Source organism: Aphis gossypii, chromosome 3 (genome assembly GCF_020184175.1).
Source record: "Aphis gossypii isolate Hap1 chromosome 3, ASM2018417v2, whole genome shotgun sequence".
Classification (NCBI taxonomy): Eukaryota; Metazoa; Arthropoda; class Insecta; order Hemiptera; family Aphididae; genus Aphis; species Aphis gossypii.
Window position 1 is genome coordinate 39,969,085 of NC_065532.1, and position 17,250 is coordinate 39,986,334.

Genomic DNA, 17,250 nt, shown 5'->3' on the forward strand with positions numbered 1-17,250 from the left:
ATAAATTATTACACGAGAATTGAATATCTGAGAATAACAAAATATTAGTTATTATTTATTAAAACCAATTTAGTTAAATGTATGACGTACCTTAATAGGTAAATATTGTTTTGCTATAAATTATAATTTAGCATTATAGCTTTAATTGTAATGGTTTGTATTATAAATATGTACCTATGTATATGTATCTATATAATGTACATATACTTGATATACTATATGTAATACTATGTATATTGTATACGTATATTTTTTATTACATATATTAATTTTGTTGTTTGCTGTATGGGTGTGTTTAATAATTTGTTAATTTGTAACACATATATGTTAAGTAAATTCAAATACATGATTAAGGCAAAAACAAAAATTTTAAAATATTTATACTTGCAGTTTAATATGTTTAGTATTTATCCTAACCGTACAATTCAAAAACTATAAATAGTTTACAACTAAAATAAGCTTTGGGACGGATCATGGATAATAAAATGGGTTTTTTATTTTCCAGGCTTAATCATCTGGCCCAAAGCCTTGCAAATATTTGTGTTCAATTGGATTTTTACATTGTCGATAAACGCGTTGGTTAATGTTTTTTCAATGTCAGCTGACAGCTTTGTACCATATTTAACATTCGGCTGGTTCACTACGACCTCAGCTTTGCATTCGACAGGCTTAAGCATGTTGAACGAAACATTGACATCGATTCTGCTGACAGCGAACGTTGCTTTTCCGATAGTAGGCTTACTCTCCTCGAGTTTAAAGTCAAATTTACCGTCTAAGCTATGGATCGTTATACGTAAATCAGCTGTAACAATGTTGGTGGCCATTTTCGTGGTGATCTTTTTCAATTTGTGTTCTGCATTAGCGAAGCCACTAATCACTGTGTTGCTGATAGTATACCCTACACTACCACTAGGGAGTTTTCCGTTTGTACCGGGGAAGTTTGGGTCGGTGTCGTTTTTGAATATGATGTACGGTTTGATGACCTGACGTATGGCCACAGTGATGTTGTTGTGCGTGTCTCTAACTACGCGATCGGCTACTTGTTGGAAAACGATGTCTTCAATGAAGTGCCTGTTATAATAAATTAAAAAATTTACACAAATAATAAATATATTTTAAAAATTGATAAATTATAAATCTTTGTTTGAAATAAATAAATATTTATAATCAAATGAATGTATACATTTTAACATAAATTATACTATATAGTCATATCATGCACGCTGTTGCATATTTTATACATTTTTAACTATACAGCGTATATTATATAAGATACCTAACAGTGTTTATTGTAGATTTTAGATGATAGACATATACGCATAATAGTATTACGTACAAACTACAGCGAATCTTTTCCATAATGTAATAATGAAATCTCTTTGCGAGATTGTTACATCAATACATCGAAATACCAGAAGTTGAAAATTTAAAATCCGCTTAAGAAATATCAAGTCAACAAGTCTGCATGGGCAGAAGATTACTTTGTAATTATTATATAATTATATAATGAGGAAATATTCTTTATTTTTTAGCAACGAAATGGAAGTAGTATTTTTACTATTAAGTATGTACAACATACTTATGTATTGGTATTATATAAGCACACGACCGTAACTGCAGTTCTTTAAATTATATATTGATTATTGATAAATATTATATTTAAAAACAATATTAATTAATTCAAATTTAATTTAATTTAATATTTACTACTAATCTACAGTCTATATATATTAGTCTGTATATACAGTTACTAGAGTTGGTATTATGTAGTTCTATTAAATAATTTATAGATTTTTTAATTTAATTGTATTGTTTAAATTCAATACATACATATAATGATCTATAATTAGTATAGAATACAGTAGATTAAAATTTAAAGATTTATATGTGATATTATACAAAAACTGGTTAAAAACACACCAATATTATACTCTTCGCTCCCCTCGAAGTATATTAATAAATTGTAGTAAATGTAAAAAACATTAAAAAATTAAAAACAATTATTTGAATTTTATTTTATTATTTGTTAAATTTAATTAAATATCGTGTATTTTTTGTGCGTACTATAAATTAAATTAATAGCTGACATAAAATATTGTTAGATTGATAGAAAACAATAATTTTACAATTTTTACAAAATCCTAAATTTAACTATAATTACTTAATAGCATATATACAACTTATACCTATATTTAAATACATTTGTATAAACAATGTATTTAATTGAAAAATATATTTTATAGTTTAAACCGATCAACATTTTGTTAAATTAATAAAAAAGCAAAATAAATTTGTTTTTTAATATAGAATTCAAATATACTATCCGTGTCCTGTATTATAGTATATAATGTTTAGTGTTTAGGTATATAGAAAATAGTATATTTGTATTGCTTATTAAATATATATTTTAAACTCACTTGACATTAGAAGAATCACTAATCTTTAATACTTCTGGTAAACCTCCTGTGAATGAAACCTTAACACTTTTGTATGAAATGCTAGATTTTGGTACTGTTGATGGATACGATTCGGTATTTTCTGAAAGCGTAGTACTAGCAAGATACTTTAAATCTTGTAATTGAACATGATACTTTCCTTGATCAAAATACGTTGAATTTATAAAAGTGTATCTTCCTCTCACGCTCATTTCTTTCCATCCTAGTTCTGTAACGACCTAAAAAAAAGTATAAAATACTAGAAAAATCGTAATAAATATTTTATACTTCCACTTTTTTAATCTTATTTCATAATAAATTTTTGAAATATTTTTATGTTATTTATGAAGAAAATAATATGGTCTATTATTATGGATTATAAATAGTAAAATAATTATATAATATTTTTATAAATTTAGCCGATATGCCTAAAATATAAAAAGAAGAGCCTATTTTTTCTTCTGATTATTTTTTTTTTGTACTTATTCAAAATCAATTTGAAATGAAATAAAGAATTATACTTTAAGAAAAATTAAGTTTTATTGAAAACTAATATTTATTTTATTTTTAATATTTACGCTTATAAGTTATAACATGCAAGTACTTGTATGTATCTACTTATACATAATTATTCAAGTATAGGTATATTTATTATTTACAACTATAATTGTTGCGAAATTAGATAAATACTAATTTTTTTACTTCAATCTTGAAAGTCATGAGATCAAAATTTTTCAAAATATACTATAATATTTGTAGTTAAGTCTTATAATTGATGCCTTTTATAAAGTTGTTAGTTAGACTGTGGGAATAAAAAAGTGATACTATTTCCTATAAAGATATATTTTTTATCTAATAACTATATATTATTTGATTTTATTTATAGTTTAATGTTTATACAATGATAAACTAATAATTTAAGGGCAAAATGTAACAACATACCTATACTGATTCTTATCTTATTAATAATAATTTAAGTGAATCAAAAAAACACGTAGCATGTATCGACTATCCACATAGATATTTTAAGTATTTGAGTATTTCAGACAAGCATTTTATATTAATTATATGTACACAATATATCTAAAAAATTTCCTAACTACATTTTTTGGCCTGATTCACTGTGAATTTATTTCAAATATATAAACGATTAATGCTAAGTTTTAATTGTAAGTAATGAAACATCTGATACATCGCGTTATTCGTATTCGTCGAATCCGACCTGAATACCACCATCTGCGCAGTTGCAGTATACTCTCTTGCATGAACATACTCTAGCTTACACAGCAACACTTTTAAAACGTTTTACGCTGAAAATCAGATCACTGTTCTATCTCATTCGCCCTATACTCACTCGAATTGATTTTCTATTTCCAAAGCTTGAGCTAAAGATGAAAGGTTACTCTTTTTACTATATTTCAGCGATTCAAAGATCGTGTACAGAGCAGTTAAAGCCAGTTAAAAAAAAAGTTTTTCGGAGCATTTGAACGAAAACCAGCGGTATAACGAGTGTATAACTTTAGAAAAGGACTTAATGTAATTAAATTCGTTTATCTTTAAAACTATTTAATATTATAACATATTTATTTAGTTCAAGAACTTTTCAGTTTAACTGTTTTATTCGTATTCAATTGACAATTTCAGTTTATCGACTAACAAATTAAAAAGCCAATAGTAAATTACCTGATTCGGGACCCATTTAATGATAATACTGTTTTTATTATGCCCAATAAACCCTCTAATGGCATTATTATAAAATATAAGATCAGATTGTGGATTAGAAGTCCTCGCATTCGAAATTGGCATTTCGTCTTTGAAGAATCCGTAAGGAGATTCTGGATCCAACATATGTCCATTGTATTCAGAAATCACTTTGAGTTGATTTTCATATGCTTGAAAAACAGCTTTTTGAATCTCGTCATCACTTTTGTCACGCATCTTTTTTGGTAGCACTTCCGGTAATGTGTCATCGTCAGACGACCAATTCTTTGATAAATTGTCTGAAAAGTGAAAATGTTTGTAAATATTTATGTACGATTTTCACGGCTAGGCAGTTTATACACCTAATTGATTTTAAACCAGATAAATTTACCTGCAGCAAATGCAAATGAAATACACATGATCAACACAAATACCATGCAATATACCCTCTGCATATTGATGATTTTTTAATTCTGCAATAAAATAAAAATAATTAACATTTTAACGTGTGTTACTGTGTTAGCTAATAATTAGTATATACATATATACCTCTATATAGTATATATTCTATAATGCTATACATTATATATCATTTTAAACTTTATTTTGATTATACGAGACAGCTAGCTAATATTATACTATTGACAAATTATGATGTGCTGATGATGTTATGTTAATTTTTTTAATAAGTATTATGAGTTATTAGTATTATTACTCGTAATTTTACTACCTAATGAATTTTAAGTAATATAGCTATATACAGGAAGTATATAACTAATACCTACATTATATTTATCAGATATAATGTCTATTGATATTTCTTAAGTAAAACAAAAAAAAAAAATTACACATTAGTAAAAATTATGAGCTATACTATTTATTTGTGTATATTAATGACATGGCGTTACATAGATATAATATATTAATTAATAAAAAGATTGTTAATATGTATGTTTAGTAATCTATTAAATATATTCATCAACCCACAGGTTAACTTTTTATTTACTACATGTAAAATTACGATAACGTGAAATGACCATTAATTAAATACTAATAAAATAACTAGTACCTACCTAAAATTATTTAATAGTTAGGTATATGATAAATAATAACTTATACTAAGAGTGCGTCATGACTAAACCCGAGGAGTGTATTTCTCTGTCTTTTATATGTATAAAAATATTATTCAGAAGTTCAATGAAGGATTTTTTTAATATAATATTAATTTTAAGGTAGATTTTCATTTTTTTAAATTAAAATATTAAAAAGTATTCAGTATGAGAAAAGTAATAAAGCAAAATGGATTATTTTGAATTTAAAATTAGCCATCATGTTATGTCAGTTAGTAGATACAACAGATGTGGATACGACAATGTCTTCTTCTTAATAATTATGATAAATAAAGTCGAGTCGCATAACTCGAACTTAAACAACTAAAAAGTTGACAACTCGATTTTTTCACTAAACATTTTTCTAATACTCAATGTTTTATAAGTCTTAGGTATTAACACTATTAACTAGAATATAAAATTGTGATAAATAGCTTAATCGAAGTATATTGTATCTGTTATATATCTAGGCATTTTCGTTAACACATTATATTTTATCTGCTCTACATAATAAAGATAATATAGGTACGAGTAGATAAAAACTGATAATTGTATAAACCCAAAAATAATGAGCCTTAAAAAACTTTAAAAATGATTATGGAAAACCGAGTAATGTCATCATTACAAACTATTAAGCAACTTGTTGAATCTATTAAAGTCAAAGGTACGGGTACTTCTAAACTCAAAGCTGTAGGCTAATTAAAATATGTTGTAAATAAATAGCCAAAAAAACCAAAAATTAATAAAATAAAACAATTAATAAACAAATAAATTATTATAAAAATATTTAATGGTAAAATAACTTAATAAGTAAAAATAATACACATTAATAAGTAATAAACTAATAACTACTAATAAATATAGATATTACTGATATTAGACCCATACTAAGTTATTAAACGTAATTATTTATTAAATTGTCACATTATATAATGATTCATTTAATAAAATTTGTTGTGTTATTTATAATACGTCTTTTATTTATCTTTACAATTTTTCTCAAAAATATTGTTTTTTAAAATTATTTTATTGTAATTATTAATTTAATTTATCTCGATTTTTTTGATTTGTAGTATTGTACATTACAATTTAATTTTATGTAATCATAACTCCCTATCTTCACCATAATTCATCATAAGCTGTATAAGTTTATAGGATGGTAGGTAAATCAAATCGGTAGCTAATTATAATATCTAATCTACAATTTATGTATGATTTTTCAATTAAAGCTAGTAAATATAGATTATGCTTTAAAAAATTATCAATAAATATTAAGGTCTACAAATTGACCTGGTCAAAATATCATGATATATATACTCCTACCACTTATGACGATAAATTGGCTGTACCTACCTATAAAAATAATACTTAGACCAGTGGTTTTCAAACTTTTATTATACACGACACGCCGTACTCTTCAAAAAATTTTCACAGCACACTGACCTTTTTTTAGATGAACAAAATTGTTTTGAACATATTATTAATTTATTTTCTTATATCACAATTCAATGTAATCGGTAATTTATGAAAAACTGCGAAGTGGATACTCGCGGCACCCAGTTTGAAAACCACTGACTTAGACTTACCTATAAAGAAATATAATTGTATTTGGATAATAGAAAAATATAAAATAAACAACATCTAATCATTCTCAATTTCATATATACAATATAATTTTGATACTTTTGTGTAATAACATTTTTAATAATTAATATTGAATTACCTATCTTAGTTATAGCTTAATAGTTACTTAAAATACCCTAATATACCTAATATATTACCTAGGGTAATAATAAATGGAAATTAAAATTTGTGTTTATATTATATTAATAAATAAGTTAAATTTTTTATTAATAAATAATTTTGAGCATTAGATATTTAGGTAGGTATTTAGGTATTAGGGGTAAACATTATTCAGCTAGCATAAAAACCTAGTGAAATCAATGTAGGTAATTAGTGTTTTTATTTTAAATAATAATACTAAAAGACACTGGGTATAATAAAAATTTAGTAAAAATATTTTACAAAATAATCAATCTTACCAATTACAATAAAAAAACTTTTTTTTATGTTTCTAAATTAGCAAGGGTATACATTGAAAAAATTCAAATGCTTAAGATTATTAATAAAAAATACTAATATTTTCATTAGTTATTATTCTATTCTGTGATTATTACCATTAGCATAGTTTTGAGTTGGTTTTATTTGGGAAAAGATTAAAAGAAGCAAAATATATAAATGCTTTTATGGTGTCTAAAAAAATATAAAGAGGAATGAACAGGTGGCACCATTTTACCCCTCAAATTATAAATCAATATTAAATGTATAGTGTATACCTACATGTATCATGCAATATGTAAACATTATAATACCTAATATCATTGATTATTTATAATCAATGATAAAATGTAAAGAAATTCTGAAATTATAAAGAGTTGTAAAATTAGTGAAAATGTGTCAAGTTAGTAGTTACTTACTATTTATATTATTATAATGAGTAATGATTAATGGGATAAATTTTAAGAGTTAGTATCTATAATATATATTATATACAGTATAAATATTTGAATTTCTTTAATTACATAATATGTACCTACACAGTACACAGACAAATAATATTAAAGCTCAACCATAATGCTTAGAAAAGTGTGTTGTAATAAACAATACATAAGAGATAAAAGTGGATAAATCATAAAACAATATTGTTTTGTTACCCCCACTATGAATTAATATCAAGGGGGACTTCCTAGTTCCTCTCCCTTGACCATCCTCAGATTATTTTTATGGTTATTAATTTATTCCATACTATGTAGGTATACGTAGTTTTAATATGTACCTAATTATAATCGTTAATAAATAATAATTAATAAAAATGAATAATCATATAATTTTTTACTTTATAATAATATACTCACTACCCAGTACCCACTAATAATATTATTAGGTTATCTACAACTTAAAGATAAATTAAAATTACAATATTCTCTAATTATTATTATTATTATTTTATTAATACGTACTTACTCAGTTGTGATTAAATTAAATTGTACATGTTTCAATTTTGAAAAGCTTACCTTTAAGATCGTAAAACTTCAAAAATATGTTTTGGCCACTAAAAATTAGAAAATTCGATCAAATGTTTAATAATAATAAAAGTAAAATCAGTAAATATAAGTTAAAGGTGATCTATAGACATAATATAGTGTTTACAGTATAATGTATATTGTATGTCTGTCTAGTGGCTGTAATGACAGTAATGGCCAATGGGTCATTTAAATGCAGGTAAATTATTGAAGTAGACAGTAGGTAATATAAATATACAATATTATAAAGTGGGGATTACATAAACAAATCTAATCACTTTCTTCATTATTCAATAGGTAGGTACCTGTTTTTAAGTTATGTATTATAAATTTATTATATAAATCTAAATGAAATAACTTTTATGTGATATGCTATAAATCTAAAAAAAGTTTTAACATACTTTAAAATACAGATAATAGCCAATAGGTATTATTTATTAAAAATAAACTATAATAATAATGATATGTGATATTTTGCTGTATTATATTACATCGAAGTTGATAAATTATTAAAATGATTTATTAGTACACAGTACCTATTAAAGTATTAATATTATCTTGATGAATTATTTTCCAAACAATAGCACGACTGCGGACTGACTTCTACGTAGGTAACAACCATAACTGTAACATAGTCCGTCAACGGATGTCGCTAAAAAATGATATCGCTATATTGCTTATACTATTATTATACAAATAATTCCCGTGTTTATCTAATGATAGTCAAGGATTCTCAACAATATATTATAAATTTGTTCATAGTACCTACTTATGTAGTTATGTGTGGTACACTGCGTATAATTGAGAACGAATATAACTATAAAATAATTTAATATTTCTATCATGCAACCAAAACAAGACGTACATCAGTCAAAATCAAGTAGGTATTCAAGTGCCGAGTAAATGTGTAATAATATCATTTTTACACAGAAATAGGAAATACCTTTATGAGAAAAATAACTTATTTATAAATGACTCTTAAAGTCTTAAAGCATCTTTTTTCAAACGATTAAAATTTTGAAAACGTTTATCCCTTGCTAGATGAGAAATACAATCTAACCCATCGAATGACACAAATGTTACACTTGATCGAAATAAAATCACGGCGATAAAATACAATACATAATATAATTATATAACTATAGTAGTAGGTACTTACAACAGTGCTATAGTACAAACATCAGTGCAGTGTGCAGACTTATTCCAACAAACACGATATTTTACGTACACGATAAACTAATAATATTTATTTTGTTGTGGTCACGAATAACCTGGGCATAATTTAGGGTAGGGCACCCTAAATGGGTTTTGGAATTAGTACTCTCGTAGTTTTTACCATTATTACTATTTATGGTTATATATTATTAATAATAATTATAGCTATTATATTCTATTTTAATAGATTACCTTGATGCCTTCCTAATAATATGTATTATATAGCTGTAAACCCGGTCGAGTTTAAAAAATAAGAGGAGTTTTCGTTGAAATCGCGATTAATCGAAAATTCCGCGGGATTTGATAACCAGAGGCAGAAATTACTTCTCGCGCGGGCGATAAGAACGCGTGCCCGAGATAGAGCGACATTTTATTTCATCGGCGTGGCGGGCGGCGGCGTGACGAAAAAAAACGACATTTCTATTTATAACGTCACTGGAAACAATAACGTTCAACGAGAACGCGTACGCAACGCTTGCAGGTTGACCGTTAGCGGTAAAAATATCGCAGTGATATCGACACTATCGTTGTCGTGACTCGTAACCTAACGGCACGATAAAAAGCGAATAATCGTACAACTCGTGGGATAATAATATTATTTCGAACGTAGATTGACGATTTTCGGTTTGCGATTATTCTACTCAGTAATAATATTACGTTGTATCGATCCGTTTTGTAAATTTTAACTCGTTTCCCGCGCTCACACTCAAGCGCGACACGTCCGTACCGGTTCGACTATCGGGGTTGTGGCAGCTCTGTAAGAATACACCACGAAAATTTGTTGTATCACGGCGGTTCGCTCCAATTCCGAACTTCCGATTCCGACGGCGTACAAGCCATCCGCACCGTTCGTCCGGCATTCATCGATCGCCACTTTCGAACACGCCGTCCAAATTGGCTTCTGTTCTCAGTTGTCCTTGTTGTTGAAAGGATTCGTGTTGATTAAAACTCGCTTGACAGGCGACATTTGTCCGGCCGTTATTACTTTTCAGTTTCTCAGCCAGCCACGCCGCGTGTTATTGCAGTCCCGTTCAGAGACCATCTAGCCGTCAGCCAAGTCCCTCGTGTTCGCGGTGAACCGACTACGATCGATTTTTCGTCTTGGAAGGTATTTAATCAAACATTTGTCGGCAGTCTGCGCCTGTACGTGTTACGTGCCTTTCTTTCACTTTTTGTTTTGTCTTATGTCCATCACAGTTAAGTGCGCACTCCGCTCCGTCGAACTTCCCACTCGATACTTCATCACCAATTATCATGGGGCCAAAGAGGAAAGCCGCTCAGAAGCCAGCTAAATCAACCGTCGAAGATGTGCCGCCAGTCATCATTGAGGAGGAGGATATGGCGCACATCACTGTCAGACGGCCCGTTATAAAAGGTAAAAGAGATCATCGTTACTGACAGAGGCGTTCTCAGGATTTTTTAATGGACGGGGATGAAAAAAATGGTTACATGATAAGCCGTTGGGGTAACCAAAAGTAGTCAAAATGTGTATCATTAATTATATGTAAGAAAATAAAGAACCTTGGGGGGGATCTATACCCCATAATCCATCCCCCCTCCCGTGAGAACGTCCATGGTTACTGAGGGACGAGGGTATTTCAATGCTCTATGTTTTTATTTTAATTTTTGGCATAAACAGTTATTTCAACTCACTACCCCCGTGTTCATAGTTTGCTATTATACCATATTACCAGTAGAATATGATTCTATTTCATGTCATAATGGTTTGTAATGTTGAGCGGGCACTTTGTTAAATATAATGACATGTATGTTGAAGAAAAATATTATATTTAATATAAGAAATCCCTTTTATTTTCTGTTTTTATGTATATTATATTATATTCTAGTAGGTACATTCATAGGTACATTCTCTTATGTCATTACACTGAAAGTCAAAATACACCAAACTTCCACGACATTTAATAAAACACAATATCCTGAGTTCAAAACAGAATTATAATAGATACTATTTATAACTGACTGATACATTATAAAGCCATTATTATCACAAGTTTCAGGTATATCACAGTTACATTTTTATTATTTATGTTTAATTATGGTAATTCATTTTAAAGTAAAGTACTCACCTAATTTATAAATTATTCTAATAATCTAATATGGACATACCTAATATTAGTTAAAAGATATTTATATTCTTGTAAATAATTACTAAGTATTAATGTATTTTCATAATCTATAAAATATAAAAATAAACAAATTCTCAAACATGTATAAATACCTACAAATTGGATAGAAATAAATATAACAAGTTACACCCTGTGCCAATCTATTTAACTGTGTCTACTAATACTTCATTTCCATTGCAAGTACCTACTAAAAATACACCATTTTGGTTTTATTGATAGGTTTCTAAGGTAACTTATTTTATTGTTATATATTTAGCACATTATTTAGGTAAATAATTCAATTATATTTTATTTGTTAATATTTATTACATAAGTATTTTGCCAATTTCAAAAATTTCACAATTAATGATGATTTTCTATTATTAATTATAATACGAAATAATATAATTTACAAAACCCAAAACAAAAATTAATACTTCAAAAACCTTAATTAAATTATAACTATGTACCTAAATGGATTTTTGTAGACTTCGAGTTCTTTTATATGTAAGATTTAAATTACTTCATTTTAAATTCATATAATTCTATTAACATAAATTAAAAAAAAAACTATACCTGCTCTACCTATTTAAAATAAAAAACTACTTGTGCAGAGACCTATTTTTGTTTGTGGTGGTTGGGTAGTGCTTGTTTGTCAGAGTCCACAATTTGTGTGTTTACTACCCGTTACTACCTATGTAATGAAGTTAGGTATGTCCCTATACACAAGTTAATTATCAGGGTACAGTTAAATTCTGAATAAAGTATAAACCAAAAATTAATTTTACAAACTGATCTTCCAGATCTACTATTAACTATCAATATTAAAAAAAAAATTCTTTACATTTTACAACTAATAGTAGAACTTATAGCTAATTCAAAACTCAACAAATCCTTAACATTCAATTTAAGTAATTAATTTTAAAGTTAATTGTTTAAGAAAAAAAAAATTTCCAAATGTCACAATATTTAAAATAGATTTACTGACCTGTTTATAATATGTTCAAGAATTATAACCTGTACTCTTGAGTGTTTTCTATATTATTGTATTATTTTAATTGTTAATCATTAGACAAGATTCAATGCACTGTGTAAAAGAACTGTCCATCTCCCTTATTTAAATATATTTTTATACATAAAGCTTGAAGGTCTTATTTTAAATACCAGTTTCTTATAATATATATTTCTATTAAATATTTGATATGTTAGTATATTTCGATGATGTAATTTACATTTTAAAACTTAAGGCAGTATTATGATTAATATTTGTATATCTGGATAAATAGAGGGGATTATTAGTCCTTGTCCCCATTTTTAAGATAATTGCTATTGATTGTGTACCTTAACTATTTATTCAAATAAATAAAAATATCTGTTTAAAAATATTAACTTATACTTGCTGACTATAAAATATAAAACTGTTCTTAAATATCTGATTTAAAATTTTCAATTAACTAATTTTAATCTTACTATTATAATAAATTTGTTGTATTTGCTTTATTTTACTGTAGGATATATTATTATGTTAAATAATTTTAACCTAAAATATTTTAATTTTACTCTATAATTATAACAATTATAAAAAGTGTTACATTTATTTAACTTTAATTAAAGGAAATAACAGTTATGTGTTTTTCGGGATGATATTATAGTGTAGTTGTTTTTAATTCTTATCTTTTAGAAAAATTATATTAATTACCAAGTCATTTGTATTTGATTATTTTGGTTATGTAAACTATGTTTAAATAAATAAAATTATTCTATATACTCCTTAAATATTTATTTGAAATTATTACAGATGTTATGGTTGAAGATGATGTGATTCAAAGGGATGAAATAGATGTTAAGACATCTATTACAGAAAATAATACAGATATGAATGTTACAGTGGTTTTAGAAGAAATCCCTGATTTTCAGCAAAAAGCAACTGAGTCTGAATCTGAATTGGATGTTGTTATAGATGAAGTTGAATCAATTAAAAAACCTGTTCAAAAGAAGAAAACTAAATCAAAACTTAAATCTAAAAAACAAACAGTTGAAGAAGATTCAAGAGCTGTAAGAACTAGGAAAAGGGCTGTTAGTGAAGATAGGCAGACATTAAAGGTAGAAGAAAAAGTCATAAGCAAAAGCCGTAAAAGACCAGTTGATAAAAATTTACCAGAATCTCAAAAATCTGTTTCTCCATTAAACGAACTACCGAAACGAAATCGGAGAGCCGCTAGTGTGGACATAATAACATCTGAAATTTCAAGTTATCCAGTAGAAAAAATACCAAAAAAAAATAAAGCCACTGGTAAATCAACAAAAGCTGCTATTGTTTCGGAAGATAATGTACTAAAAAAGTCAAAAAAAGGAATGAAAAAAGAAGATCAACCTGTAGTAATAGAAACAAAAGATGATGATACAAAGATCGTAGAAAAAAATTCTAAGGGGAAAAAGAATACTAAAAAAGTATTAAGTGATGAAAAAGAAAATGTTGTTACAACAGAAGAAGATGTTGTTATAGCAGAAGAAAATGATGTTGAATTGGTTTTAAATGGTATTCAAGAAAAACCAAAATCTAAACGAGGCATTAGAAAGGCCAAAATAGATGTAAGATAAATTATTTTAATAAAACATACTTTTGAGTATATATTTTATAGAGAATACTAAAGGAAATATCTTTTATCATTTGAGAGGTGAAATTTTGAATTATAAATTTGATTATATTAATTAATATAAACTATGGGTACTGTTACATATGATCTACTAACATACCTAAATTTCTCGTATAAAAATATATGATTTTATTGGTTCTCATAGGTTAATATGCTATTTACCATAATTTCTGTAACTTTATGTTGGTTTAATGTACTATCTAGAAATGTTATTCTAGTTCATCAATTTTTTCATTAGAAGATTATAAATAGTTAATTTTTAAGGAGTTAAATATTGACAATTTTGTGAGTTCATGCATATGGATTTTTAAATGTTTCTGTATTAAATAAGTGATAATTAATGTGTATGTCTGAAAAGTAGTGGAACCTCCTACATACACATTGCACACATCAAAACCATGGCAATTATTAGTATAATAATATATTCATTTGAATAAATATTAACCAATCCCATGAAATGGATCTAATAATGTGCGAACGCTTCTGAAAACGTTGAATACTTAAATATGTCATATGGAAATCGATTAGACCATATTTCAATATTGTTAATTTAAATTTTGAATAATCAACATTAAAATTTTATAAATTTTAGGTATTCAAACTTAATTTGATTCAGTCTGATCAATCTCAATTAGACATAATAAACAATTAATATCAGTTTACAAAAAATTATTTGAATGACAAGGACCATCTGTATGATTGATGGTAGATTGGTACATTTTGATTAAACTGTTAGTGATCTTTTTAGTATTCATAGGTAATGTATGTACTCATTTATGTATATTACTTAGATGTCTTAGGAATGATGTAATCAAATTTTCTGTAGGTGGTTGTACAAACCACCACCTTCTTATTTTTTTAAATCGAGATTCTAATGTATCAGCAGCTTTTCTTGGTGTAATATATTCGTTTTTGATATTTTCTCCTATGCATCTTGAGTTTTGGTACCAGTTATCGAATCAATGAAATGTTCTATTTGAAAACTGGAATTACTGGAATCCCAATATTTTGTTTTTCGTGATGTTATCTTATGTATACTTGTTACTATTAAAATTTAAATTAATATGAAACAATTTGGGAGTTGCTAAGCATACACAAGCCCTCCAAATTATGCGAACACATATTATATACCATCTTATGAATAAATCTGTCTTTAAATTGAATATACCTGTCATCTATTGGAATTTAAAATTATATTTTGATGAAACTATAACATAATTTGTAGTAAGGTATTTAAATTTTGTTTAAAAAGTAAATTTTATTTTGTGTGAAATGTTTGCTACCCTTTTTTAGTTTATCTCAAAAATATGATCTTAATATTAATAATCTTTATAAGGCAATCCTTCTAAATCTCATTTTCTACAATCTTTTAAAAATTTCTTTTGATTTACCATTGCATATCTTTTTTATTTTAATTATAGTATATGTTTGTTTTGTTAATAAATATTGGTAGATGGCATAATGTTTTTTTTTTAAATTCACTTATTATTATAAAATTAAAATTAATATCTTTAAAATTATTTATATAATTATACACACAACGTAAAACAATGATCTGACACATTCAAATGTAAAATTCTCTTATATTCACGATACTCCATGTATATAATTTCATATAAATGTCTATTAATTGTAACATATTCATAATTGATTTGGATTTATAGGAACTTGGTCAAGATGAAGAAGATAAGGTAGAAAAGTTACCTAAACCTTCAAGTAGAAGCCGAGCAGCCCCAAAAGTGATAGCTAAACAAAATAGTGAAAAAGATATAGAAAAAACACTAAAAAATTTACCCAAGACTAAAAAAAATATCAAGTCACCAGAAAAATCCGAAGAGTCCAGTGAAATAAATGAGTCTGATGATTCTAATAAAACTCCAGAAACAAAGCCCAAACGTGAGCGCAAATTTAAACAAACTGATGTTGAGAAAAAGGATGACAATGTTAAAGAAGTTAAAGCACCTAAACGGGGTGGTCGTAAAGCCAAAGTTGAGGACTTGGATGAAGAAGTACTGCAGAAAAGTCCGCCTGCTGAGCAAGAGATAAACCTCGAATCTGAAGATATTGCTGATGATCTTCCACACACTCCGGAGTCTGCTAAAAAAGAAATCAAAACCATTGCAAAGCGTAAAACAAAAGCAAAGTCTAAAAAATAATTATTTATAATAGAGAAACTATTTACAAAGTGTTCATTAAATATTGAAAGGTTTTTATTTATTTTTTTTTTTTTTTTAAAGATTACATTTTTAATATCATTTAATATGTTTACATTTGAGTATAAGATTACATAACATATTTATTATTTACAAGTTTGTTTTATTTTAATATATGTTCTCATCATTTTGAACTTAATTCCCAACATCCATTTATTCGTTTGACCTTTTCACCTTTGGAAGATAGTATTTCTTCAATATTTTTACATCCTGTATCCGGAAACCATCCTAAGTTATCAGCTATTAAATGGTTGTTACGGCACCCATCGCATTCCACAATCACTATTCCTTTTTCATAAGAAAGTTTTGAGAATCTTCGACTGTTCTTGGTGTTACACACTGTACAAGTAAAATTTATTTGCATTTTACCAGTAGGTTCATTTTCAGGTTGTTTTTCACAGTTATTTTGTACAGACGGCAATGATGCATGACAACGAATTTGGTAAGCTGATGGAGTGCGAATAGTAATCCTTGATGAATTTTGAGCAGTGTTTTTAATTATATTCAAAGCACTTTTATTCTTTAATAAAGAAGTTAATCGACAAAAATTGGAACGAATCATGATTTTCGCGATTATATATTTCACTGGAAGTTACAAGAACGGGACAACTAAATAAATAATAATATCTTATCACATTATTTGTCCATAGACGTTATCACATGTTATTGATAGAATTCAAAGTTGATATAAGTATTGATAAAATGATAAGC

At 26.6% G+C, this 17,250-nt stretch overlaps 3 protein-coding genes across 6 annotated transcripts; 1 reads left to right on the forward strand and 2 right to left on the reverse strand.

Annotated features, from left to right (window-relative positions):
• Nucleotides 1–367: 367 nt before the first annotated feature.
• LOC114132391 (uncharacterized) lies at nt 368–12,795 on the reverse strand. Of its 4 annotated transcripts, none has more exons than XM_027997844.2 (6): nt 12,658–12,795; nt 8,320–8,357; nt 4,528–4,609; nt 4,119–4,435; nt 2,418–2,674; nt 368–1,071 (listed from the first exon to the last, which is right to left on the reverse strand). In XM_027997844.2, exons 3-6 carry the CDS (start codon nt 4,589–4,591, stop codon nt 495–497), a joined length of 1,215 nt encoding a protein of 404 aa, XP_027853645.2. In that variant the 5' UTR covers nt 4,592–4,609; nt 8,320–8,357; nt 12,658–12,795; the 3' UTR covers nt 368–494. The 4 variants fall into 4 exon arrangements, with proteins under 4 accessions (XP_027853645.2, XP_050060656.1, XP_050060657.1 ...); XM_050204699.1 differs by lacking the exon at nt 12,658–12,795 and adding an exon at nt 8,865–8,883; XM_050204700.1 differs by lacking the exon at nt 8,320–8,357 and having other exon boundaries at nt 12,658–12,760.
• On the forward strand, nt 10,068–16,635 carry LOC114132389 (enolase-phosphatase E1-like). Its single transcript, XM_027997840.2, has 4 exons — nt 10,068–10,651; nt 10,741–10,918; nt 13,468–14,261; nt 15,991–16,635. The coding sequence occupies exons 2-4, from the start codon at nt 10,798–10,800 to the stop codon at nt 16,480–16,482; spliced, it is 1,407 nt and encodes a 468-aa protein (XP_027853641.2). The 5' UTR covers nt 10,068–10,651; nt 10,741–10,797; the 3' UTR covers nt 16,483–16,635.
• Nucleotides 16,519–17,170, reverse strand: LOC114132392 (DNL-type zinc finger protein-like). Its single transcript, XM_027997845.2, has one exon. It carries the CDS (start codon nt 17,099–17,101, stop codon nt 16,664–16,666), a length of 438 nt encoding a protein of 145 aa, XP_027853646.2. The 5' UTR covers nt 17,102–17,170; the 3' UTR covers nt 16,519–16,663.
• Nucleotides 17,171–17,250: the final 80 nt, after the last annotated feature.